The sequence below is a fragment of the Ambystoma mexicanum genome, chromosome 4q (genome assembly GCF_040938575.1).
Source record: "Ambystoma mexicanum isolate Mex_15411 chromosome 4q, UKY_AmexF1_1, whole genome shotgun sequence".
NCBI lineage: Eukaryota > Metazoa > Chordata > Amphibia > Caudata > Ambystomatidae > Ambystoma > Ambystoma mexicanum.
Genome location: NC_090928.1, coordinates 756,606,256 through 756,631,985, shown reverse-complemented (window position 1 = coordinate 756,631,985; position 25,730 = coordinate 756,606,256). Strand labels below are relative to the sequence as shown.

The 25,730-nt window shown below is 48.1% G+C and overlaps 2 protein-coding genes across 2 annotated transcripts in view; one reads left to right on the top strand and one right to left on the bottom strand.

Moving 5' to 3' along the window:
- The window catches only part of NDUFAF5 (NADH:ubiquinone oxidoreductase complex assembly factor 5), a 534,186-nt gene extending 518,063 nt beyond the window's left edge, over positions 1-16,123 (bottom strand). Inside the window, exon 1 of the mRNA XM_069608340.1 lies at positions 14,868-16,123. Coding sequence (XP_069464441.1) covers positions 14,868-15,281 — 414 coding nt within the window. The 5' untranslated portion in view covers positions 15,282-16,123. The remainder of the gene's footprint in view (positions 1-14,867) is intronic.
- Positions 16,124-16,868: 745 nt separating this feature from the next.
- The window catches only part of ESF1 (ESF1 nucleolar pre-rRNA processing protein homolog), a 906,650-nt gene continuing 897,788 nt past the window's right edge, over positions 16,869-25,730 (top strand). Inside the window, exon 1 of the mRNA XM_069608338.1 lies at positions 16,869-16,956. The gene's annotated coding sequence lies outside the window, so the exon portion shown is untranslated. The remainder of the gene's footprint in view (positions 16,957-25,730) is intronic.

The following is a 25,730-nucleotide window of genomic DNA, read 5'->3' as shown; positions in this document are numbered from 1 at the left end:
AATCTATCAAGTAGTAAAGACAACCCCGAATGACACGAGATCCAAGGATCGCACTGACCTCGTATTCAACCGAGGTGCCTCTCAAGACTGGGGAAGGAGGCAGGATGACTCGCATGCCATCCGGACAGGGCTTGAGAAGGGAAGTGTGGAAATGCGCCAAGAGACAGGCAGTGAAAGGCGGTAGGCGACAGGATTAATGACTTGGGTCACTCGATACGGACCGACAAAGCAGGGCAGGAGCTTACGGCAACCTGACAATGGGAGATGCCTAGTGGAAAGCCAGACTTTGTCCCCTATAGCGTAGATGGGCGCTGTAGCCTGCCTCTTGTCTGCTGTTTTGTGCATTTGGGCCTGCGATTCCCAGAGGTGTAACAGGATTTGAGCGTGTATATCCCTTGTTAGGAAAGATTTCGTAATTGTAGGTAATTTTCCTTCCATGTGGCAACCCCTAAACTTTTTGCTGTTGTTTTTCACCTTGTTCTTGACTTTGCCAGAGAAGTGCAGCCTTCTGCTGCACTCCTCTGGGCTTTCGCTCCTTTCTTACGGGGAAATTGACATGCCCTTAAAACAGTCAGTACCGGGGAACGCTGTTTCCCGTAGTTTCTTTTATCATGTTGCGGCTTTCGTGCAACATGACACAAGAGGGCACTGTAAGCTAAGTTACAGCTCTCTTGGGTCTCTAGCCTTCTACAGGCCCTAGATACTCGTTTAGGATTGTATCTGATCGGTGCAAGTGATTCAGGGACGGGAATGGTGGCAGCGATCGTTTCTTGTGTTTTGAGCTCCTTTTGGCGTTCTAAGCGCGTTTCTCGCGCTTAACCCAAAATGGTGGCCTGGCTCCCAAAATGGCCAGACCACGAGGCTCCTTTGTCCTATCCGCTGACCGTCTTGCTCCCTTCACCTTCCCCAGGTCGAGCCGACCCGGGGCCTTCCTTATTTGGGCATGTACTTTCCCGCGAAACACTGATGCTTTCGCAGGCTTCTACATGTCTTGTGTGTGCCTCCAGGATGTGGGCTGGGATGTCTGGTCCCAATACACATCCTGGGTGCCAGAGAGTCTAGGGTGGTGTGAATGCCTGGGACCACCGTGGTCCGTGATTGGTCCACGAATGGTGTGAGTGTTGATGAGCGGATCTCCCATTGGGTCCCCTCCGTTTTGGCGCGAAGGGAACCATGGATAAGAGGGGGCTGGAAACACCACTACCATGTCGATCTCCTAAGTTCTCACGAACGAAGGAATACAGGAGCCAAGTATCCTGTAACCAAGAGGCTGAACCGAGGAATCGCTGGTGACCCGCTGAAGGACTTCTCCTCTGCACTGCTGTCGCCTTGTGAAACCCTTTTCACCTTCGATCGAACCAGAAGGCCTGTACTGGTACTTCGACCCTTGGAATAGCGGGAACAGCTATTCTCGGCATCTTCACCATCTCCTGCCAGTAAGCCTTCGGAAGCGTCTCTGGGCCATCCAGCTGACTGACCAGCTTACACGGGAGTCTTGCTCTGTAACCGCCGCCAGGTTGTGTAGTATTTCGAGTCCTTGTCAATCTCACACGCTTCGTACACTTGGCGTTCCCAGGTCTGAAGTGAGTAGTGTACATTTGGCTCAGATACACACGCCCGCTCCGTTGCCCTGCTGTGGTAACAAACTGTGCGGGTTTCACCGATTGGGACGTCTTTTTACTCAACACGACGACGAGGCGTTCCCTGCTCTTCTGAACCTGCCAGCTACTGAAACGGACGCGGAGAAGCCTGGGTCTGCTTGCATCGGGGACCGGTGAGTAGCATAGCTAGGATCTGGTCGCCCTCCTGCAGGAGCCCATTGCTTTTCCCCGCTGTGTCAAACAGCACCCTTTTCCGTACTCGCGCTCTGCTTCTGCCCACTGTGGAGGCTGCGCTTGAGTCGCGGAACGTGTTCTTCTTCTTTTGTGCACTAAACTGAACTGCCTGATTTCCCTCGAAGAGCTTCTCCTTTTGCCTGTTGGCACCAGCGTGTGCAGGTACTTTTGAGCACAAGGCTCCACTCTTCGCAGGGCTCGGACTTCCATCTAGTTAGGTGCCTCTGAAGGCGAACTGGGTCTAAGCATTATTTCGCACTGCCTGTCTTCCTTCCCTTTTAGGTGGACTACCCATTTCGTGCATCTAACGCTTGAGACTGTCGTATTTGTATATATATTGTGTTGATATGGTATGTGTTGGTTTACTATCGTTATATTGTGATTTTCTCGCTATGGTCATTGTTTTAAAGGCCTTGGAATAAATGTGTATATAATTTTAATATAACAACTGTTTGGAGTAGTTTGTAAGTGATCTTGCTTTGTGTGCTCATTGCGGGCTTTCAGTCACCCTCACCCCTCTTGAGACCTAGTCTTGACCGCCGCGATCGCTACCTTGATTGGTCTGGCTCGTCCAGAGGTTACCCTGTTCCAAGTAATTAGGTTGGCCTTCTGAACTTCTGCGCACCAGGACAGAGTTCAGAAATCCGTCTTAACCTCCCTCAAAGTGGTAACACAGGAGTAGACACAGGGAGGTAGTGTGGGTTGAAGATGAGGGATTGGAAGACTCGAGGGTGTTGACCATGAAGGGAATAGAAGGGTGAATAGCCAGTGGAGGAATGTGGTGCATTGTTGTATGCGAATTTGGCCACATGAAGTACCTGGTACCAGGATTGCTGATGTTTCAAGGAAAGACAACGCAAATACTGCTCCATGGATTGGTTAACACGTTCGGTTTGCCCGTCAATCTCAGGGTAGTAAGAGGACGAGAAACTTGCGTCAATTCCGAGTAGCTTGGTGAGAGATCGCCAAAACCGGGACGTGAATTGTGACCCTCGGTCCGAAATCAAAATGGAAGGTAGCCCAAAAAAACAGAAGATGTACTGAAAGAAAAGGGCAGCCAGAGCAGGGGCCGTGGGTATTCCGGGGCAGGGAGCAAATCGTGCCATTTTCGTGAAGTAATCGACCACCACCCATATCGTGTCATAACCTTTAACTCTAGGCATGTCTGTTACAAAGGCCATGGTGATGGTGTGCCAAGGTCTCAATGGAAGGGGTAGATGTTGCATTAGCCCTAGGGGTCGACCCTTTCTATTCTTACACTGGCGGCAGATCGAACAAGAGGCCACATAAGACACTGTGTCTCCGCACATAGTGGGCCACCAGCACCAACGCTGGAGCAAGGACAGGGTACATTTCTGACCAGGATGTCCATTGACGGCTGCATCATTGGCCCATTTCAGGGCTAATGTGCGTGTGTCTGGGGAAGGTAAGTACAGTTTGTTTTGTAAGAATGGTAATCCGTCGTGTAACTCCAACTCCCAGTCACATAAATGGTCTGGATGTGTAGTAACCCAATGACGGAGCGTAGTTAACAAATCCGGTGGTGGGGTACATATACAGACCACATGTTGGCTGTCTAGAAGGGTTTCGGGAAAAATGGGGAGTGACGTGCCTCCGGGAATACGCGAAAGGGCATCTGCTTTTCCATGTGCGGTGCCCGGACAGTGTTTTATGACAAAATCATAGGCAGAAAAAACAAATGCCAACGGACTTACCGACTGTTGGTGCATTTAAACGACGCTAAATCTTGAAGGTTACGGTGATCAGTGAAAACTGTAACCTGGTGTTTGGCCCCTAATAAATGGTGTCGCCAAACCTGAAAGGCATCCTTGACAGCCAAGAGCTGTTTTTCTGTGACTGTATAATGGCTTTCTGTTGGGGTGAACTTACGTGAATGGAAGGCAACGGGATGTAACAAACCGGTGGTAGGGCATGTTTGAGATAGAACGGCACCCATGGCATAGTAGGAGGCATCGGCTTCCAGTACATAGGGTATTTCCGGGTTGGGGGGTTGTAGGAGGGGGGCAGTAGTGAAGGCCGTCTTGAGGTTTGTAAATGCATTCTGCTGCAAGGAGGTCCATATAAAAAGGGGTGTGTGGACTTGTAAGGTGAGTCAATGGTGCGACGATAGAAGAAAAACCTGCGATGAAACGTCTGTAAAAGTTGGCGAAACCAAGAAATGATTGTAGTTCTTTTGCAGTCTTGGGTATGGCCCATTCCACCACTGCCCGGACCTTGGCGGTGTTCATAGCTAAACCCCCCGATGTAATATGGAACCCCAAAAAAATCTACTTCCTGGACGTGAAATTGGCTTTTTTCTGATTTGGCATAGAGATGGTGAGTACGGAGTCGGTGTAGGACCTCCCTGACATGCACAATGTGTTCTTGGTGGGTCTGTGAGAACACCAATATATCATCTAGGTAAACCACCATAAAGGTGTCAATGATATCATGGAAGATTGAATTCATAAATCTTTGAAATGTAGCGGGTGAATTGCAAAGCCCGAAAGGCATAACAGTATATTCGTAAAGGCCGTACTTAGTGCAAAACGCTGTTTTACATTCATCGCCCTCACAGATGCGGATTAGGTTATAAGCTCCACCGAGATCAAGTTTGGTGACGACTGTGGCGTTTGCTAGACGGTCCAGTAATGGGGTGATGAGTGGGATAGCATGGGCGGAGATCTCCTTTTTTGGACTCGCGGCGGGGGATTGGGATGGTCAAATGTGTCCCACTTGGAGAGACTGATGTATATACTCCCTTAGAACGGCATCCTCTGGTGGAGAGAGAGAGAGTAGATCCGTCGTCAAGGTACAGCAGCCCCGGGAACCAGATCTATGCGGCAATAGTAGGATCTATGAGGGGGCAGGTGTTCAGATGCCTTTTTGTCAAAAACCTCTAGGTACTCATGGTATTCGGGAGGGATGTTGGTAGTAACGAGGTCAACTATATGTTCCGGGGTGTCCAGCTCCATTGGTTGAGGGTCATGTAAGGACATCTGAGCCATGGCGCCTAGTACTTGAGCAGGTGTGGTTGGGTCCGAAGGGACAAGGCAATGCTCTTGGCAATACATTGATTCAAAGACAATAACACCTTGGGACCAATTGACGACGGGATTGAGAGTACGTAACCATGGGATACCCAGGATCAAGCCATATTGTGGGGTAGTAATCACGTCAAAAGGAAGGATTTCTTGATGTGTGTCCTGCATAAGAAGGGTCACTGGTGCAGTTTGTTGCCTAATAGAACCAGAAAGTAAAGGGGATCCGTCTACGGCTTGTACTGGTTAGGGTTTTGGTTTGTTCTGTAAGGGCAAGTTTAGGGAAGCTGTCAGTGTGATATCGACATAGTTACCCGTGGCTCCAGAATCGATGACTAATTGTACCTGGTATTTAATGTTATCGGCTGTAGTTAGAACAGCAGGGAGAGAAAGTGGTTGTGTGGCTGGTGATAAGGAAGGGGGCATAGTATGCTGTATAGGCAGGCTCGTCCGTGCCCCCTGCTCTAGGGACGAGCCTTTAGAAAACCTGTGGGTCGTGGTTTTGGCCGTCTGGGACACTCTTTAACAAAATGACCGTTCAATCCGCAGTAGAAGCAGCCGTTGGCTTGTCTGCGTCTTTCTCTCTCGGCAAGGGAGATGGGACACCCCCTATTTCATTGGGTTCACTTGGTGGTTCAGATACGGTAATGTTAAATACACCAATTCGGGATATTGTGTGGGGAGTGAAAGAACAACAGCAAGGGCGTCTTTCATGTGATTGCTTAACCCTTTATAGAAAACAACTGCTTTCTTCTCCTCTGGCCAGGCCGTCTCGACCGATAACTGATTGAACCGTGTTATATATTCGATGAGGGTGGTTTTCCCCTGTACTAACTCAAGGAGTTCTAAATCACGTGTTTGTGCCTTATGACGTGTATCAAACACCCTGGTCATCTCAGTAACTATGACCACAAAAGTGATTGGTGGAAGGTTTTGAATGAATCTGTACCACTGGAGTTGCTCTGGGCAACCTTCCACACCACCGTTTTTTAGCCCGTCTGCGCCATTGCAAAAGGGGTCTAGCCATATGCAAATCAGTCTGGTACTGCCACCAATGGTAGCAGCCCAGCCCGAACTGCTAGGCCAGGTCCCCTCTGCACAGAAACACAAGCAATCCCAGACATGTTCGGCCTTGTTGGGCCTCCTCAGTGACGTGCAGCTTGGTTCCCTATGGCGCAGCGAGCAAGGGACCCACGCCTGGGCATACCCTCTCTCACATAGTGAGACAAACTCTGACCACAAAAGTGATGGGTGGAAGGTTTTGAATGAATCTGTACCACTGGCGTTGCTCTGGGCAACCTTCCACACCACCGTTTTTTAGCCCGTCTGCGCCATTGCAAAAGGGGTCTAGCCATATGCAAATCAGTCTGGTACTGCCACCAATGGTAGCAGCCCAGCCCGAACTGCTAGGCCAGGTCCCCTCTGCACGGAAACACAAGCAATCCCAGACATGTTTCGGCCTTGTTGGGCCTCCTCAGTGAGGTGCAGCTTGGTTCCCTATGGCGCAGCGAGCAAGGGACCCACGCCTGGGGATACCCTCTCTCACATAGTGAGACAAACTGTGACCACAAAAGTGATGGGTGGAAGGTTTTGAATGAATCTGTACCACTGGTGTTGCACTGGGCAACCTTCCAGACCACCGTTTTTTAGCCCATCTGCGCCATTGCAAAAGGGGTCTAGCCATATGCAAATCAGTCTGGTACTGCCACCAATGGTAGCAGCCCAGCCCGAACTGCTAGGCCAGGTCCCCTCTGCACGGAAACACAAGCAACCCCAGACATGTTTCGGCCTTGTTGGGCCTCCTCAGTGAGGTGCAGCTTGGTTCCCTATGGCGCAGCGAGCAAGGGACCCACGTCTGGGCATACCCTCTCTCACATAGTGAGACAAACTATGACCACAAACGTGATGGGTGGAAGGTTTTGAAGGAATCTGTACCACTGCCGTTGCTTCGCTTTTGTCACCCCGAGTGGGACGGGTATGCCCAGACGTGGGTCCCGTGCCTGCTGGGCCTAGAGACCCAAGCTACTCCTCACTGATGATGCCCAACAAGGTTGAAACATGTCTGGGGATGCTTGTGGTCTTGTGCAGAATGGATGTGACCTAGCAGTTCGGGTTGGACTACCCCTCTGGGGGTGGGACCAAGCCTGATTTGCATATGGTCTTTCCCCTTTTGTAATGGCTTGGCAGGTGAAGAACGATGGTCTGGAGGGTTGCCCAGAGCAATGCCAGAGGTTGAGATTTATTCTAAACCTTCCAACCATCACCTCTTTTGTTTTGCTTTTGTCACCCCGAGTGGGACGGGTATGCCCAGACGTTGGTCCCGTGCCTGCTGGGCCTAGAGACCCAAGCTACTACTCACTGATGACGCCCAACAAGGTTGAAACATGTCTGGGGATGCTTGTGGTCTCGTGCAGAAGGAATGTGACCTAGCAGTTCAGGCTGGACTACCCCTTTGGGGGTGGGACCAAGCCTGATTTGCATATGGTCTTTCACCTTTTGTAATGGCTTGGCAGGTGAAGAACGATGGTCTGGAGGGTTGCCCAGAGCAATGCCAGAGGTTGAGATTTATTCTAAACCTTCCAACCATCACCTCTTTTGTTTTGCTCATCTCAGTAACTAGCCTGTCAAAGTCATATAACACGGGACTATCATTTTCTAACAATGGATTGGCCCAAGTGGCTGCGATGCCTGTCAAATGGGACAAAGTGAAAGCGGCTTTGGTGGTGGAATCGGGGAAGGCCTGTGGACGACACAAAGTGTAACTTACATTGATTGAGGAAGGTACGAAACTTCCGGGGATCACCTTGGAATTTCTCGGGGGCAGCTAATGGAAAGTGTGTGGGTACATAAAACGGGGCTGGAGCACTTGGTGCCACTTGGGGGGTCTGGCTGGGAAGGGGCGTCCCCAAATTCCTCATCAGGAGGTAGAGCATGCCTTTCACTTTGTATTGCATCTAATCGCTGATGGACCGTCATGTCAGCTCTTAGAACAGTGATTGCTTGGACAAGGGCAGCCACCGGGTCCCCGGCGGAGGCTTCCATAATCCTGTGGAGAACGGCTTCTAAGTCTGTTATGCCTTGAGGTCCAGGTAGATTATAGTGCTTCCATCCCCAAGCACCAATCAGAGAAGAGCTATACTACTCGCTGATCGGTTATTGGGGCCGCAGGATAAAGGCAGGAACAGGATGCACTGGGTCCCGGATGGCTGAAAGGAAAGGCAAGGGTTAGAATGCAGTTATTGTTGGAACACAATGAACAAGGGCAAATAGAATCATAAGCGACACCTACCCCAAGGATGACTGGTGTTAACGTGGGACCTAACTGTTCCCGCTTGAAGAGAGTGGACAGCAGGATGCAGGCAGGCAATCAAAGTTGCTGTGATTGAAGGATCACTGGAATCCAATATGGCAGCACCAGAAAGTAATGTCAAGAGTCACAATCCAATAGATTCAAGGCAAACAAATCCAAAGGTTGATCCAGGTAGCAGTCCAGCAAGGGAGTCCAAGGGCCAAAAACAGTTCCAAAATGTCAGGTTCAGGGGCAAAATCCAAAAGACAATCCCAGGAATGCAAAGCAGGGTCAGAATCCGTGAAATCCAATAGTAGTTTCCAAGAATAGCCACTAGCCGCTAAGGAGCACAGCTGAGAAGCACTGTGGAGTAACCTGATGCTCCTTTTAAACGTATTTCCAAGTCACGTGACTGCCCACCTGGTCACGTGACCGCTTCTTACATTTCTTCCGGGTCACGTGACCGCTAGCCAGTGCACGTGACCCTTTACGGTGGTGCGTCGGCTTTGCAAGGTGCCCGCGAAGCTGGAGGGCACCCCCGCACCCCTGCAGGCGCCAAGGCCGACCCCAGGACCAGCTGGGGTAGAGTCGCCAGGAATGCAACGAGGGGCGGAGCGCCAACGCGGACCAAGTGGAAGAAGACTGAGATCCATGAGAGCGCCTGGGCTGTGAAGGTAAGGAGGTGGGGGCTGTGGGGGCTTGCGACATCATGACATCTCTGCACTGGAGACCCGAGGGCTTCCTCGAAGACAAATACAGGGCGTACCTGGGCTGGAGTATTCCGGGTGTTAAAGAGGATCGGGGGGGGGCACTAACAGCTGGTTTATTAGGAGAGTTCCGCAAGTCATTAGAGATGTTAGAAATATTAGATATGTTAGAAGAGGGCTTTAATACAGGGATGCGCTATAGTCTGGGTCTTGATGTTATGGATGGGGGCACAAGACCTATGCCCATTTTCCTTTCACCTCTTTGCTCAGTAAGTTCTTCTGGTCCAGCCAGGTCCTCATTCTCCTTGTCTTGTAAAGGAGCTCCATCTCGTTGGGGTCTGGTGCTTCTCAAGCGACGCTCCTCAAACTCCTCCGCCGCTACTGCCGTCCTGCCTGTCATGACTGCAGGACTGCACCACTCCGCAACCACTCCGCAACCACTCCGCAACCACTCCGCAACCACTCCGCAACCACTCCGCAACCGTCAGACTGGGGTTTTATCAACAGCTCCTCCCCAGTCAGTCAGCCAGCAAGGTAGACAGAGTAGAAAGACACTGCTCAGGACAGCCAGGTATGGAGTGACTGCAGGACTGCACCACTCAGCAACCACTCCACACGTTGCATTATATTACATTTTTTCTGTTTGCCATGAAAAATCAAACGTATTCAGTGCACTGTAATGAGCAACCTCTCCACATTTTAAAGTTATGCGATCGAGATAGCCAACCTTTCTTATGGGTCACTCTCTAGCAGGCTACACAGACACGTGCAGAGTGAACCTAGTCACTAAAAGAGGTGCTAGCTAGGCTGCCTATCATTTGTTTATTTGATTTAACTTGAGTTTGTTCATGCCTGGCATGCGCTCATTTGAATCCTGTAATCCAAAGGTTGACAAGAATTAAATAGTTCCCTTGTTAAGGCATATTTTGCACACCTGAATAGTGTCTCAGAGTGAGGAGGAGTGTTATGTCCCGAGTCTATTTGCTCTGGCCCTGTGTGGATGCTTGCCTGATGTAATGCCTGGTGGAAGGTTAGCTGTGGAATGTTGTGGTGTGAGTGCCCTTTGTGTTCCATAAGATTCAGTTAGAGTGAGCTGCCTGTGAGAGTGGAGGCCGGTGGATGTCTTCTTATGTATCCTTCTTGTACCTTCTACTTACTTACCCATGAACTTACCTCTTGTGTCATCTTGTAACCCGGAACCTAGTAAAGAAGCTTGTCCCCTACCTGTGGCTCTGGAGTACTTCTTTCAGGACAAGAGTACAACTTATAAAGGAGCAGTTACCTCTCATTCACATGCATGCGCTCCTGACAAGGTGTGGAAGATGGGAGCGCTCCAGGCCTACAGAGCTGCCTTTTCCTCCCACATCCAGGAAACAGTCCGCTACTGAGGCCCTTAGTAAAACCTGGAGCCACTAAAGGACTCTCATGGGTGGTTGACAGTGAATCAAAGAAGAGAGACTCTTAAGAGGGGAAATCAGGTCTCCCATAAATACTACTATGACTCTTCTGTGGGTTTTCTAACACACACACTCAATCAATCACGCACATAAACGACTGACTCACTATAGACATACAAACGCACACAAACGATGTAACAAAAAAAATCAACGATGCAACAACAGTGTCCTCTTTCTCTCTGGAGTATAGAGCTACATTTAACTTGATGGTACAGCAAGGCCAGGTGGGGGAGACAGCATATGTGTTCATCTGCTGACAGGGGCTTATGAACCTTTATCTGCTGTGCCACCACGGATCATCTCCTGTGGCACCAAACTCCACGAGACACATGAAACTGTGCATGTGCAGTGTGGCTGCCATTATCAGGCAAGGAGAAATTGTTCTTCTTTGCTTAGGGAATGGGCAAGACATGTCTCTACCTCCTGTTGGATGGGTGGCGGGTTGACGACTTGGGGGAAAAGGCAGGCCTATCGCTCTTCTCCGGCATTCAGCAAGAAGAAACATGTGAGAGTAAACATACACAAATATACAGCAACCAGGCTTTCAGAGACGCATCTTCTCTCAGCATGGCTCCCGATTGGCCTACCTGGAACATAGTAAACTCTCACTGGTTGATATAGCGGAAAAGTACAGAAAAAAAACGAATTGATACCCGTAGACTCAATCCTGTTACTCGCTTATCTCAGTGAATAAGACCTGCGTTCCCTAGTATCTACAACAACACCAACCGATGCACAATAGTTTTCATTTACCTGCCCGACACCCTCAACTACCTATCTATGGCCATACAGCCTAACAACACTGTCATGTTAATACTCTGCTTAATGACTTACTCTCTATTACCTTACCTATGTGCATGTAAGTGTTCCCAAAACACTATGGACGACCATGCCCATAACAGCCCCATAAGGGAATATGCCAAAGACAGCTGCCGACCTAAGGAATCAGAAGGCATCGATACCTTAACTATGGCTACTACATTGCCTTACTCAACCAACATTAAACCCACTGTCTTCCTACCAGCCATCGAACAAATCATCACAAAGCCCAGAACTAACACCTTCTGCCAAGGACAAAACCTCACTCCTGAACAATGGATAAACATATTTGCGCGGAAACCCACACCTAAAATGCCGTGCCCTACCTCCACCAGGAATGCCAGACTAGGTTACAGATTTATTAAAAAACATCTAAAATCTACACGCAATCTCTCACCAACGAATCTCCGCAAAGCAGACCAGAATAAGCCCATTACCGCAAACAACCCACACCCCATCCCTAGTACTCCAGCCAAAAACACCAATCTCCAGTCATCACAGACTAATCCTGCTTCCACATTGAAAGGATGTCTCATCAATGCCAGGTCACTAACAGCCCACGCGCTCAATATCAACGACCTCATAATATCCAACGACTTAGACCTCCTAGCCATCACGGAAACGTGACTCCACCCCGCCTCAGGTCCCCTCTTATCACTGGCCATCCCGGACCAATACACAATTATCAGGCAAGATAGAACTTCCTCCAAAGGTAAATCTGCCCTCGGCATCAGACAGGTTCTAAGCCAAACACTCCTATCCACTGAACACTTGTCATTCAAACTGCCCCTATCACCTTCACAGACCATCACAGCCCACCTGATCTATAGACCCCTTGGCCCGTTCTCTTCCTTCGAAGAAGATTTATCACTTCTGCTGTCCAATAAGGCCAAACCAAGCACACAAACCATCCCCCCTCAGAGACTTCAAACTTGGGCTACATGACATCAACGACAAGAACGCAATTGAGATTAGCAATAGCATAACCAATCTAGGCCTCACCTGACGACTTGCACCATCTACACACTCCACAGGGCGACAACTAGACTGGATCTCTGATTGCAACTGCAACACCTCCATCACTTCTAACCATCCTCTCGCCTGGACCGGCCATCATGCCATTCTCTTCTACATTCCTAGAAACATCCCCAACCATGAGAAAATCCTAGCCGACCCAAGATTAGCAAGAAATACATGAAACATAACAGCCCTCAACCTACTCCCACTTATACAACCGCTCCTGCAGGCGGACATTGCCCTTGAGCCTAACGAGGCCCCTACTCATCTGCTTAACCTCTACAATACTACCCTGCTTAACACCATCAACAAAATAGCACCTCAAATGCTTCACAAAGCCAAACCCCTTGCCCACCTAAATACCTGGTTCACCCGACAACTAAAAACACTGCGTAAAAGCAAAAGAGCAGCTGAAACCAGTTGGAAAAATTTCCCATCAGCTCCTAATAAAGAAAACTTCCTAGCAGCCTCTGCGACCCACAAATCTGCCATTTTCCTAGCCAAATCCAACTCCTATATGACCGTATTCAAAACACCAAATCGAATACCAAAGAATTGTTCAATATTCTCAGAGAATTAGAATCACCCACACCTCCTCCGACTACCTGCTCCAAGGACGCCACCTGGTGTCATAACATCCAAAAGGCCTCGTCAGACAAAATTGAGCTCCTACAAGGGAAAAAGCAGACTTATCAAACAACCCTCCCGCACCTACAACTATCACACCACACCCTGCCCAACCCGACTTATTCAGACTCACCCCACTCAGTGTCAAAGAAGTAGAAGAAATAATACTAAGCGTAAAACCCTCCAGATGCATGGGCGACATTTGCCCCGCACCTATCATAAAAGAAACAGCAAAGGAGACTGCCCCGTTTATCACTTCTTTAATCAACGCCTCCTTCAAGTCCAATACTATCCCTACGAACCTCAAGGACGCATGGGTTATGCCACTTCTCAAGAAACCATCCCTTGATCCCAATAACCCCTCCAACTACAGACCCATCACCACAGTACCCTTCCTCCTGAAGATCATCGATAGAGCAGCCTACCTGCAGATCCAGCACCACCTGGAAAGCAAGAACCTCCTAGGGCTACGCCAATCTGGATTCCGTCCCAGACACGGCACCGAAACAGCCCTGATACATCTAGTAACCCAAATTGAGAATATCAAGGACTCAGGCAACCTTGCCATCCTTCTCTTACTAGATTTATCAGCGGTGTTTGACCTGGTCGACCACAAAACCCTCTGCAACCACCTCACCTCAGCAGCCCACTTCTCCAATGACGCCACCTCCTGGATCCAGTCATTTCTGAACAATAGAACAACCAGAGTATTTGCACCGTCTGCTTCGGCACCCCCAGAGACGGTCACATGCAGGGTCCCTCAAGGCTCCTGTATCTCCCCCACACTCTACAACATATTCACAAAACCTCTTTTTGACAAACTTGACCACCTGGGCATCTCATACACCAATTACGCCGACGACACACAAATTCTCATACACTTCACAGGCAACCACGACATAGACTCACGACGACTCATGGACATTTACCTTATCATCCAAGCTTGGATGGCACAACACGGGCTCTGCCTCAACGACGACAAGACTGAGCTTCTCCTAGTGGGAACCCAAGCCAGACTTAATTGGACAACAAATTTAACACTTTCAACATTAACGGCAACAACATCAAAGTCTCAAAAGACGTCAAAACACAAGGTGTGTACATCGACTCCACCATCTTGCTAGGCAAACAAATCAATGCTACAGCTTCCACTACTGTTTAGACATGTAAGCTCATCAACGCATGCAGACCGTTCCTGACGACTGAAAATGACATCACCCTGGCTTGGGCGCTTGTACTAACCAAGGTATACTACTGCAATGCACTCTACCTAGCCACTAGTCAGCACAATCTAAACAAACTACAGATGTATCAAAACAATGCACTAAGAGCAGCTACCAACTTCCCTGGAAATCTGCACATCTCTGAGCTGAGTGAGACGCAGTGTTCATTGGCTCTCAATTAACCAAAGAATTAAATTTAAGACTCTCTCCCTCATACACAAATGTATACATAATCAAGCACCCAAATAACTGTGACAAATTCAAACTCCACACCTCATTAAGACAAACCATATCTTCCCACTCTAATTACCTCATCATACCAAAGTACAAAAAGCAGTGGGTAAAAGCTTCCCAGTCCTTGCTGCCAAAACCTGGAATGCACTACTGCCTAACATCAGGTTAGAACCATCCATCCACTAATTCCGCAATGAGGCCTAGCTTAATCTGAACGAAAATTAACCCACCTTGCTGTCAGTCTCCACACACCATTCCCTCTGTGAATATTCATTCCTCCAATTGTCCATACTGTATATACTCTGTACTCAGTGTTAATTGACTATTTTCCATGCTTGTGAATTACTATGCCTGTAACTGCAAATATGCACTGCTATATGTACCCAAGAAATGCGCCCAGTTGCCTCGGTGCTTTGTGCGCTATATAAATACAATAGTACATGAGCGAGTTCATGAGACAAGCGTTGACAGTTGCCATGCCAACCCAATCATCTCCTTTCCAACATTCTTTGTCCTATTTTCTATTAGTATTTATGCTACGGGTGGGGCAAGCACAAACATGTGACAAAACATATTTTGTCAAACATCTACAAAAAAAAGTACAAGTCTGTGACTCACCTCTTCTTTGAGGTAGTTGTAATGCTCTGCATTTGGCAGCGCTGCAGCCCAGTTTTTCTGTTTCCTCTTCATGCTCCTGTCAAACACTCGAAGGACACTGTCTGTCCGAGATGAGACAGTTCTTCCTGTAGATTGTTGTGAGGGAGGGTTTTTCATTCGTAGAAACCCGGACGCACCTCTCATCACTATCCTGTGGCAGAAGTGCCCTGAACTGATCCCCCTAACAGAAAAGGCCATGGGGGTGGCTGAAGGTTTTGGGTATCTATCCAAACTGAAAGGCGACATTATTTTCCCCCCAGAAACAGGACATGTCATATGGTAACCGGCATTCCCGCTAGTGAAGCTGCAGGTTAAAAAGCGAGCGGGCTGTACAGAGCTCCTTGCCAGGAGATGGAGCTGATTTGCTGCACTCATCTCCTTGACTGACTAGGGATGTCCTGCGCTATTCCAGGGCTGACACTTTCTGCAGCAGTGGAGACAGGCGGCTCTGTTATGACTATTTAATCGCCCATCCTAAAGCCACAGGCAACACTTGAAAGAATGCATGTCCACATTATGACCTTGGTGGTGTTTTATCAGTTCTACTTGTTTTGTGGGCGGACATCAATACCAGTGTATGCTCGGCGGTTGAGGTCTCGGGTGGGTGCTACAAGCGATGATCTTTGACTAGAGATGTCACTATTAGTGGTCTCCAGTGGGACATATGGTGTCTGGTCTGCGCTGCGTGGTACTTCACGGAGTCTCTGCTGAGTGACACATTTCTCAATGAATTTGCCAGCTAACAAATACAGCACCACAAACGTCAGCTTGATTGTTCGGTACTTAGCAGCCCAGTTGCTGTGCTCAGAATCTATTATTGGTAATGCAGTACTGTGCTAATCAACTGTCACGATCTCCAGGAGTGAGTGGGTATCTGCGTGTGGTACCCCTGGAGAACAAGAGTGAGGGTTTCTATTGGGTGATCGGAGTCGCGCAGTAATTATTTGGTAAAAGCCGCGTTTCGTGATCATAGAATCAATACTATCACAACACAACGCAACAGTGAAGAATTACTCATGAATGACACGATAAACGCGTGGAGTCACAGAGTTGACAGGCACAAGGACACTTCCCGTAACATAGAAAAGAGACTAGGCAGACCAATGAAGCGATAGAAAATATTTTCGCTGTAGAGCTAAAAAGTGCACCACACAACCCTAGATGGGTAGCCACAATGCCCGCCATGATGGGAAGGGAGCTTTTCAATTTTTTTTTTAGCCGAAACGATGTGCTAAAAGACCTTTATATAGTCTCTATTCGTTTTTAATAATTTAGAGCTTTCGCAGTTTCTTGGTTGAAGCTAACGAGCACATCTTCTCGCTAAAAGTCGAGCTATGTGCTACTAGAAGGGTAATGTTAACTTCCTTCTCAATAGTTTCAACGAATATTACACGTCTTGTGAAACGAAAAGTAAACATTCAAGTGTACCACGCCCATAAGCGATCGACTGATTAGGATCCACTTGTCGTGGACTTTTTCAAAAACTCGGTCTAGTGGTTCCGTGACTGAAAATGGACCTCGACTGTGTTGTTGTTCAAGCGGACATAAACAAATGGGTAAACACGTCTGTTTCTGTCTCCCTTGTAGTTTGTGGGAATAGCACGGACAAGGGACTCATAAAGAAGCTAGTTCAAAGCTGCTCACGACTCTGGGTGTAGGCGGGCGTCAGTAGTAGCAGAACAAACGGGAATATAAAGTTTCTCACGGCTTATAGTTGACTGTCTTAGAATGAGACAGTCGCCAGTGCAGATATCGTACTTTAAAATCAGGGAAAATAGAAGTACCGATTAATGAAGATAGTCATAGCGCTTTTTTGTATTTGTAACATTCATGGAAAACATCGTATACCTCCTTAAAATAATACATAAAAGAAATAATATAACGCTGTTTTACATGGCTACATGCACTACTTACCAAGGAATTGATGTGGCACCGTACGTTGTAAGATGGCGGCTCTGGTAGCTTCGCTCAGTTTTGACTTACGTTGTTTTAGTTCTCTCTTCCGTGGCATTGACATGCTGGTTGTGGAGCTGTAGCAGTGAAGTGCTAGGTGAGTTGAGTTGGTAGACTCGAGTTCTAAACATTCGATTTGCCCGCTTATTTCATATTTATATGCGCAACTTTTTTAAGGGGGGCGTATAATTCTTATTTGAGGGTTAGAGGACAGAAAAGTGGGAGACTGAAAATTCGTGGGTAAAACTCGGCTTTAAGAATCAACCACTTGCCTATTTGACAAAAGTCCTTCCGGAACCACCTGTGCCCACCCCTCAAACTCCATACCTATCCTCCTGTCTTTCTATGGAGCCAGCCACTTACTTGGGAGAGCCATCACTAATTGAGGATTTTGAAGGCATAATACAGCACTCTGCAGTTACGTTCAGCCCGAGATACCCCCGGGAAAGGGGTGCTACACTAAAAGCCAGTCAAATTTGTCACCTTTTAGAGCAAAGTGTTTAAGTTTAATGAATCCTCATAAGGCAGCAGCAACAAACCACAGCGAGGGAGGGTAGATGCCATACCCAATACCCCACCATCTCTGCTTTTAGGTTGCTCACACCTACTGAAGACTAGCATCTATTTGTAAAACTAAATATCCTCTGAACTGGGGTGAAAGAGGGCTCTTATGTTAAATGTTAAAGGTATTTGCACCGTCACCAACAGAGTTGGTCCCCAGGCACTCAGATGGATCTGCAAACGAGAAGGCGGGGTGGGCATAGCTCTCAACTCACACGCTTTTGGTGGGTGTCACCTGCCTTTTAAAAAGGGGACTCACCCACCAAGCCTCCAGCACAGTAGGTTTAGTTTGATCGCAGACACAGATGGTTTGATATACCTGTATTTGAGAGTAAATTTATAATGGGCGATTGCTAGTGTTAAATATTCCCTAAGAGAGTGATGCAGGCAACATTCGCTTGGCAAGCTATGTTTTTATGTTCTGAGGAAAGGTAATGTAGAGTGGCAGGGCTTTCTGGAGTAGAGTGATTGCTCTACTCCCCACCCATGCCACACTTACTCTGGTAATTGCTGCTGGTTGATGGCTGGCCACTGGCTTCCCCTACAGTCACTATCAGGAGCCGCCTCAGTCTGAACTGCCCTTTGCCTCAGGGCTCTTAGCCTCAGGGGCTGCCCTGGACTGGCCGACTAAGGCTATCGGTAGAGCCAACCCATGCCGGAGGGCGGGCTGGGAGGCGGGTGGAAACATGGAAGCCGAGGCGCACTGGGAGGGATAGCCAACAGATGCATAAGGGGCCTGGGGGCTCTTAAAATGGCCGGAAACAATGTCGGACCAGGATCCAGGAGGTCTAAGGCTGATCAACTCTCACCTGCTTAGCCGGGGTCAAAGAAAAGTTACTAGATATTCTATTTCAAGACCAGGCAGCTCGGATTAGGCTCAACTCAACTCCTTAGTTCTCAAGCAGCCAAACAAACTTTAACACAAGCATAAAAACCAACTGACAATCCAGACCCCACGTTTGATAAATCCAGACCCGCCCCCGTTTGATATTCCTCAAAGGAAGAAGCCGTCTCCCTCTCATTGGTGGAGTTCAGATATCCAGACTATTATGGACAACTAGCAACATCACCTTGCCAATTGCTGTCCCCCAGGCTCAGGCCCCTGGAAGAGTGGTTGGTGGGTGGGGGGAGGGAAAGGGCTTCTTCTCTTTAATCTCTTTCTCCTTTTTCTTCCTCTCTTTTCTGGTTGTGTAGAAAACTGAAAATGGTTTCCTTGTGATCGCATAGTTTTACTTGGCAAATGTTGATTGCCTGTTTTGTTTCGGACCTTTTGGCCGATGTACTTGTTGACCACAATAAAAATATATAAAATAACTTTTAAAAAAAACAAACTGACAAAAAACTACAATTTCATGAAATTCAGTGATTTCGAATTTTGTATTTAATTGGTTCTTCCCACGTGATTTCTTCTGTCCAATCACATTCTAAGGTCCAGTATAATAACCTCTGACTTCCTTCCTCTTTTTTTTGCTGCTTGAGCAGCAGATAAGTGAAACTTTAATTCCTGTTATTGTATATGTTGAGGATGGTAGAACGTGTATGAAATATGAGCAGAGAGTTCTCAGATGATGACTCTGATGGGCCACATGTCAGTGACGTCAGGATATGATATGGCATGGCATTTATAACGTGCCTGTACACAAGCGTTTCTAGGCACGACAAGATGAGGGGGAAACGGGGAGGACAAAACAACTATCTTACCTAGGCCCTGTGTCATTCAGATCAAGTGCGGAGACTGTGAAGGGGAGAAATGCCAAGGGGTGAGGGGCATGGAGAAGTGCAGGTAATCAAAGTGCTGCCAGAGATGGCTCAGTGCAGTTAATAAGAAAGTGCAGCCAACGGGTGGCTCATAGGGCAGAGAAGGGACTGTACGGTTACTGATAAGGACCACAAGTCCTGGGGGAGCCAAGAGGCAGTGCAAGGTGCAACTGGACAGGCAGGGACCTGGGCTCAAGTTCAGAGGGTGGCCAGGTGACCAGTGCATGGAACAGACGGGTCATCAGCAGAGGAGGGGAAGAAAAAAAGCAGAAGCGAAGAGGAAGGTCTTGAGTTGCCTCCGGAACCAGAGGTGGTTCTGCACAAGTTTGAGAGAGGCATGGAGGTTGTTCCAGAGGGAGCCCCCAGCCGACGCAGGAGATCTGCCCTCAACTCTGCTTGGAAAAGCGACTGACCCTCCGAGAGTTGGAGGTGGATATGATATGATATATAAATAAACTAGCGCATATAAACAATGTGTTTCAAATCGCTTCACGGCAAGGGAGGGAACAAGGGAAACTACAATGACATTCTTAAAGGCCATGAACAACAAGAATGTGAAATTAAGTATCGTACTCGGCCTGGCAACATTTCAGATAGTGCAAGAGCTAAAACACAGATACGAAGGAAATGGGAAACAGACAGGTGACTACTGTACTAGGCCTGACAACATTTCTGGTAGAGCCAGAGATTAACAAGAGGTGAGGGAGGGGGGAGGAGAAAGGAGGGAGCAGAACAAAACGAACAACTATCGTACTAGCCCTGACGACATTTCAGATAGTGCTGGATGACCGGAGAGCTCGAGAAGGGAAATGTTTAGGACAAGAGAGTTAGTGGTAGTGTTGTCCCAGGCCCCAGAAAGCCTTTTGGACACTGCAGAGGGTCTTGAACTTGAGAAGAGTTCACAAAGCAAAGGTACACAACTGATAGTGGGCATGCAGGTACTTGGAGGGGTATTGGGTGTTGCTATTGCAACAGTCATTTTAAAACTCTTCCAGCTCCCAAAAACTTTGAGGATGTGTCCGCCCCTCCCTGGTGTCATTTCTCCACGCACCTCAGACCCATAGCTGGCATTGTGAACCTAACTCCATCACCCCCCTGCACAACGTCCTCGTTTGGTAACCTGTCTTCCCAACTTCACAAAACAAACCCATCCCTAGCATTTTGCCTTCCCAGCCCAACAACGCCAAATACATATTTAGCGCCTGTTAAGGGCTCTGAGGAGGCCAGGCCCTACTCATACACACCAATAGTAAAGACACGCACAGTCGGCTTCAGAGTGAATGTGACTAGCGTGGTGGAAGCTGATCACAGCCGTCCTATTTAGAGATGTGCTGTGATCACATGGACAGCAACACGTGACGGCACGGGCTGTGCTTAAGTCACAACATCCAAGGGTAGAAAGACAAAACGTGAACACAACCATTACAACTTCAACATGACTCGGCTCTAGAGTTCCCTTGCGCTGCTAGCCCTGGCCACTCGCACTCCTGCGCTGGTGGGCACAGGCTTCTTTGCCCTCTTTTTCTGTCTTTTCTGCTCTGCTGCTTGCTGGGGTTCCTTGCAGTTTCTCCGCCATGAAGAATACCTCTTCATCGTCATACTTGTACTCGACTAGGGCTACCACTTCCTTATCGTCCCTGACTTCCCCTCCATCCTCTTACGGCCAACTGTTGTCCTCCTTGATGAGTGTCTTGTTGGGTGCTAATTCGGCCCGCCTGTTTGTCCAGGGCTCGGGCTCGATGGCTGCAGCGATGCCCAGGGGGTCTTGCAGGAGTTAGAATATTGTCCTGCCTTGTTGCACGGGCCACACTTTAGCCCCACCGCTGGACATGGCCCCACATGCGGCAACCCCCCTCCACAGACCTCAGAGTTCTGGGGTGCCTCATCCTTGCCCTTCCTTGGCATGGCTCCACTTCTGGCTTCTGTCACCGGAACGGCCTTCTTGCTCTGTGTCCTGATGGTGTGCACCTCGTCCACTTGCAGCCCGATTCGTTGCCACCTCCATCTGGGTCGACCGCATCTCAGCAAGTTCTTGGGCTCTTGCAAGCTCTAGGATTCACGCCAGACGAATTCCTGGTTCCTTCAGGATTTGGGTGTGCAGTTTATTGGACCAGCATTTTTGAATTACCTGGCCCCTCAACTCTCCTTCGTCAACAAATGTGCACGTTGCATTGGCGCAACTGGGTATAGAACGCGTCAATTCTCTCAGCAGGCCCCTGAGCAGCCTGATGGAGCTGGAATCTTTCGTAGTCAACAATCGCTGTTGGTGCAAAGTTGTTGGACAGCGCCCTCCTCGCAGCTCAATGCAACCCAAGGCTGGACGCAGGACTCCGTACAGCTTATGGACCTCGCTCCAGCATAAAACAGCAGGAGTGTCTTCTTTTTTGCAGGAGAGTGTTCTTTTTTGCATCATCCTTATTTTGGCCACTTCGAAAAACATGTCTAGCCTCTAGCCAGTAAGCTTAGCTCGGGCCCAGGGAAGCTGGATTCGCCTTCATGTCAAACTCTGGGACCGAGTGGATGTGAAACGACGTGCCTGCAGGCAACACTACACCCTTTGAGCTCAAATTCAGCGTCTGGAAGTTGAGAAGTCCCAGTGTTGTGAGCCCAGCCCCTTGGGCCTCGACACCTCTACCCAAATGAACCCATCCATAGCATTGTGCCTTCCCAGCCCAACATCGCAAAATACTTATCTACTGTCAGTTATGGGCTCTTGGGAGGCCGGGCCCTACTCATGCACACCAATAGTAAAGACATGCAGAGTCGGCTTCAGAGTGAAAGTAACCAGCAAGAGGGAAGCCGCTCGCCTCTTTTAATTACAAATTGCACGCGATCCCAGCTGTCCTGTTTAGAGAGATGCTATCTGGGCAGCAATCCCTGACAGCACGGGCCGTGCTTAAGTCACAACAGCCCCTAACTGCCACAGGTGCCAACACACATGGTTTTCCATCTCCCGCAAAGCAAAACCCGTACCTGTCAACTTCCCCCCCTATTACCATCAAGCATATAACTGTCATCCCAGTTTTGTCAGGTACAGCATAGTGAAATTAATCTATTTGCACACTTTAGTTAAGAGTTGAAGTTGTGATTTGAGCTGATATCTGCTTTTTCAGGATGTGAACATGTATCTTCTTGCCTCTAGCCGATCTAAAACCTGTGTAATGTATGGCTTTAAACCTATTCTGTTATTTTTTTAAATGTATTTTTACCAATGACTTGAAAAGTAAACACGCCACATTATAAACCAACCGAAATATCTCCTTAGGGTAGACAAAAAGATAACAAGCTAGCTTTATTTTCCCTGTCCTGAAAGGAAGTCGTATTTTCCAAAAATGTAAAGTAAGTATACCCATGTTGTACAGCTGTTCTTTGAAGACAATGTCACATGCATGTCATCGTTTTACGGATGCATGCAGGTTACCCCTTGTCTTACTTGTCCTCTGCAGACAAGGAACCGTTCCAGTGCACATCAGTTTACTGGGAAGAGCTTCTGATTTAAATGCAGAGCTGCTAACATTGAAATCCGGGGACTATTCAGCATTGCAAGAGCGAAAAAGGTCCTGCTACTTTCCCTCCCAAATGCACCTTGGAAAATCAATGCTAAACTGACACACAATCATTCCTACCCCCATATGATGACTTGACACCGTACCCTCTCCCTGCAACATTCGGATAAGAGTGGGATATGGAGCTGTGTGCTCCTGCTCTGTCCCGTATTGGTCCTGCAGTGCAGTCAAGGGCCTGCCTTGGGGGACAGAGCATGCTCCTACTATACCCCCCATTGTGCATGGACAGTGCAGAGCAGGAGCATACAGCCACACGGCTGTCCGTGACCTGCTCCAGAACGCTGTTCTACAGGCAGCCAGGCCAAACAGGAGCCCAGAGCAACACTGCTGTCCCGCACTGGATGCCCAGAAATTCATGCCACAGTACTAAAGGGCTAGACTGGCTCCCCCAAATGGCAATCTAGCCAAGTAATAACCCATACAATGCTTGGTTTATCCTGGATGCCCATTACAAAAGTGGCAACACCACCCCCGACCTGTTAAAAACCCTCCTCCACTGCCAGCACAAACACACACCCACCCAGTCACACAACAGTCACCCACTACACATACATCATAAACACATCGCACAGCACCAGGAATACATAAACATAAAACTTTTTTTGTTTTTGTTTTACCTGTTCCAGTGCTGCTCCGTCTTTGCCAGAAAGAAGGGCTAGCCTCCACAATGCAGCCTGCCAGCCTTCTTCCGACTCTACTACACAGACAGGGAAGCAGGCGAGCTTCCTGGTTTCCTGTCATGAGTATTGGGGCCAGAGACGGATAGAAAGTAACGTTCTAGTTGCCGGGTGGTGCGCGTGCTGCAACTAGAGCATTACTTTCTTATGTCCCTGGGCACATTCTCTAGTCTGACTCCAGAAAGAAGTCACATAATTTCTTTCTGGAGTTTGATGCACTCCAACTTCATTGACTGTGGGGGAGGGGCAAACGTACCTGTGTGGGGGCAAATAACTTCTTTACGCATTCTAGTGCGACTATTCTGGTGATCGCTTCAATGTTACAAGCAGTTAACTCTATCCTTCACATCTGAAACCACACACTTAATGACTGCTGTGAGAATGAGCTGTCTCCTGTCCCCTCGTACCCTCCCAATCACTCCCCTGAAATCCAAGTACTAACCGACCATCACGATCTCAATTGCCTAAAAATGTATGCATATGAATGCAGGTGTTAACAGTGATATGATTTATGTTCATGTTAACGTTAAATGTATTTGTACCATGCACCGTCACCAACGGAATGAGTCCCCAGGCGCTCTTGCGGTTCTGCATACAAAAGAGGAGGGGTGTGGGGTTAGTAGGGTAAAGTGGGAGTAGGAAAGTGCGAAAGGTGGTGTCCTGTTGGCAGCTTCAATTCGATTTTCACTGTGCGCTGAGCTTGGGTTTGATTATCGGATCGATTTGGGTCCTCATGTGCTGTTGGTGTGGGTTATGTTTGTTTGCTGATGCAGTGTGGTGAAGTACGCGCGGTTTGCTGTGCAGAGAAGTGGTTGTATGAGTTTCTGTGTGAGAGATGAATGTGGAAAGTTAGGCTTTTGGGTTAGTCGGTTATCTGTCTCTCAATCTTTGCATTTCTTGTTCTACGTCTCTGATTGTCCTATGGGGTTGGTATTATAGTTTAACCATCTAATTGTTAGGTGTGATGGGGTGGCAAGTTTCCATCTAAGGCTATTTCCGGGCTTTGCGTACTAGGTTGAGGCCTGCATTGTCTCTCCACCCGCCCCCCTCTGCTATTGGTGCTATATAGTGTACATTCATCAGCTCCCTTCCTATCCATTTCCCTGTTGGTGATCCATAGCTGCCTACCTTTGCTTCATCGACTAAAGGTGTGTTAACATGTTTTCCTTATCCTTTTCTTTCCTGATTTCTCCAAATGTGTTCTTTAGTGTGATCCTAACTTTCTATATTTAATTTGTTAAGGTGATGCACTGTAAGTTGTTTTTTCCCCCTCCCTCTGTTTACGGAAGCTAGCTTGGGGAGATGGGGAGGGTCGATTTCATCTGTGTATGTGCCCCCATGGCATTCCTTCTAGTTATGGGGAGAGAGCCACGTTTTGAGTAGGTTTCTAAATAGAAGGTGGTCTCTCTTGTTACGTATGTTCTTTGGTGTGCTCATTCCAGGTTTTTGGTGCAAGGTGAGAAAAAGAGGATCCTCCAAATTTTCTTTTGTTGTATGGCTTTGGTTCCAAACAGATGTCGCTGCTAGATCGGAGTGGTCTTGTTGGGTGGTAGACGCTTATTTTCTTTCTTAGGAACTCTGCGCCTTTCCATGGATTGCTCTGTGCATAATGTACATTGTATTGAACTTTATTTGTTGTTTTATTGGCATTGGCAGACGGCATAGCTTTTTAAGAGCTGGTGTGATGTGTTCTCTTCACGGTAGTTTGAGGAGGAGACTGGCCGCTGCATTTCGTATACGTTGGAGTTTTTTAGAAGTCGCTCTGGCATGCCTAGATATAGGCTGTTGGCGTAGTCTACTGTGGACATGATGAGAGCGATGATGGTGAGCGTTGTATGGGCGAATGAGAGGAATGGTAGGATCCTTTTTACCGCTCGTTGGAGGAAGAAGCATTTCTTGATTAGAGCGTTTACTTGTTGCTCTAGAGTTAGTCTGTTGTCCATCAAGACTCACAGGTTTTTCACTATCCTCGATGGGGCTGCTGCTGTACCAAGTTCCGTTGGCCAAGGGATGTGGTGATTGTTTTCTCTGTTTTTAGAGGTGATCTTGATTTCTGTTTTGCCTGGGTTGAGTTTGAGGTAATTCGAGTTCATCCAGCTGTAGATTTCATATAGACAGCTCTCTAGTGTTGTGTTTTCTTCTTGTGTGTCCTGTATTTTGTAGACTATTTGTGTATCATCAGCTTAGCTGTAGCATGTGAGGCTGTGTTTGTTAATGATCTTGATTAGTTGACGCAGGTAAATGTGGAATAAACATTGGGAGAAGGATGATCCTTGTGGTACTCCACAGGTGGATTCTCTTGTGTTGGA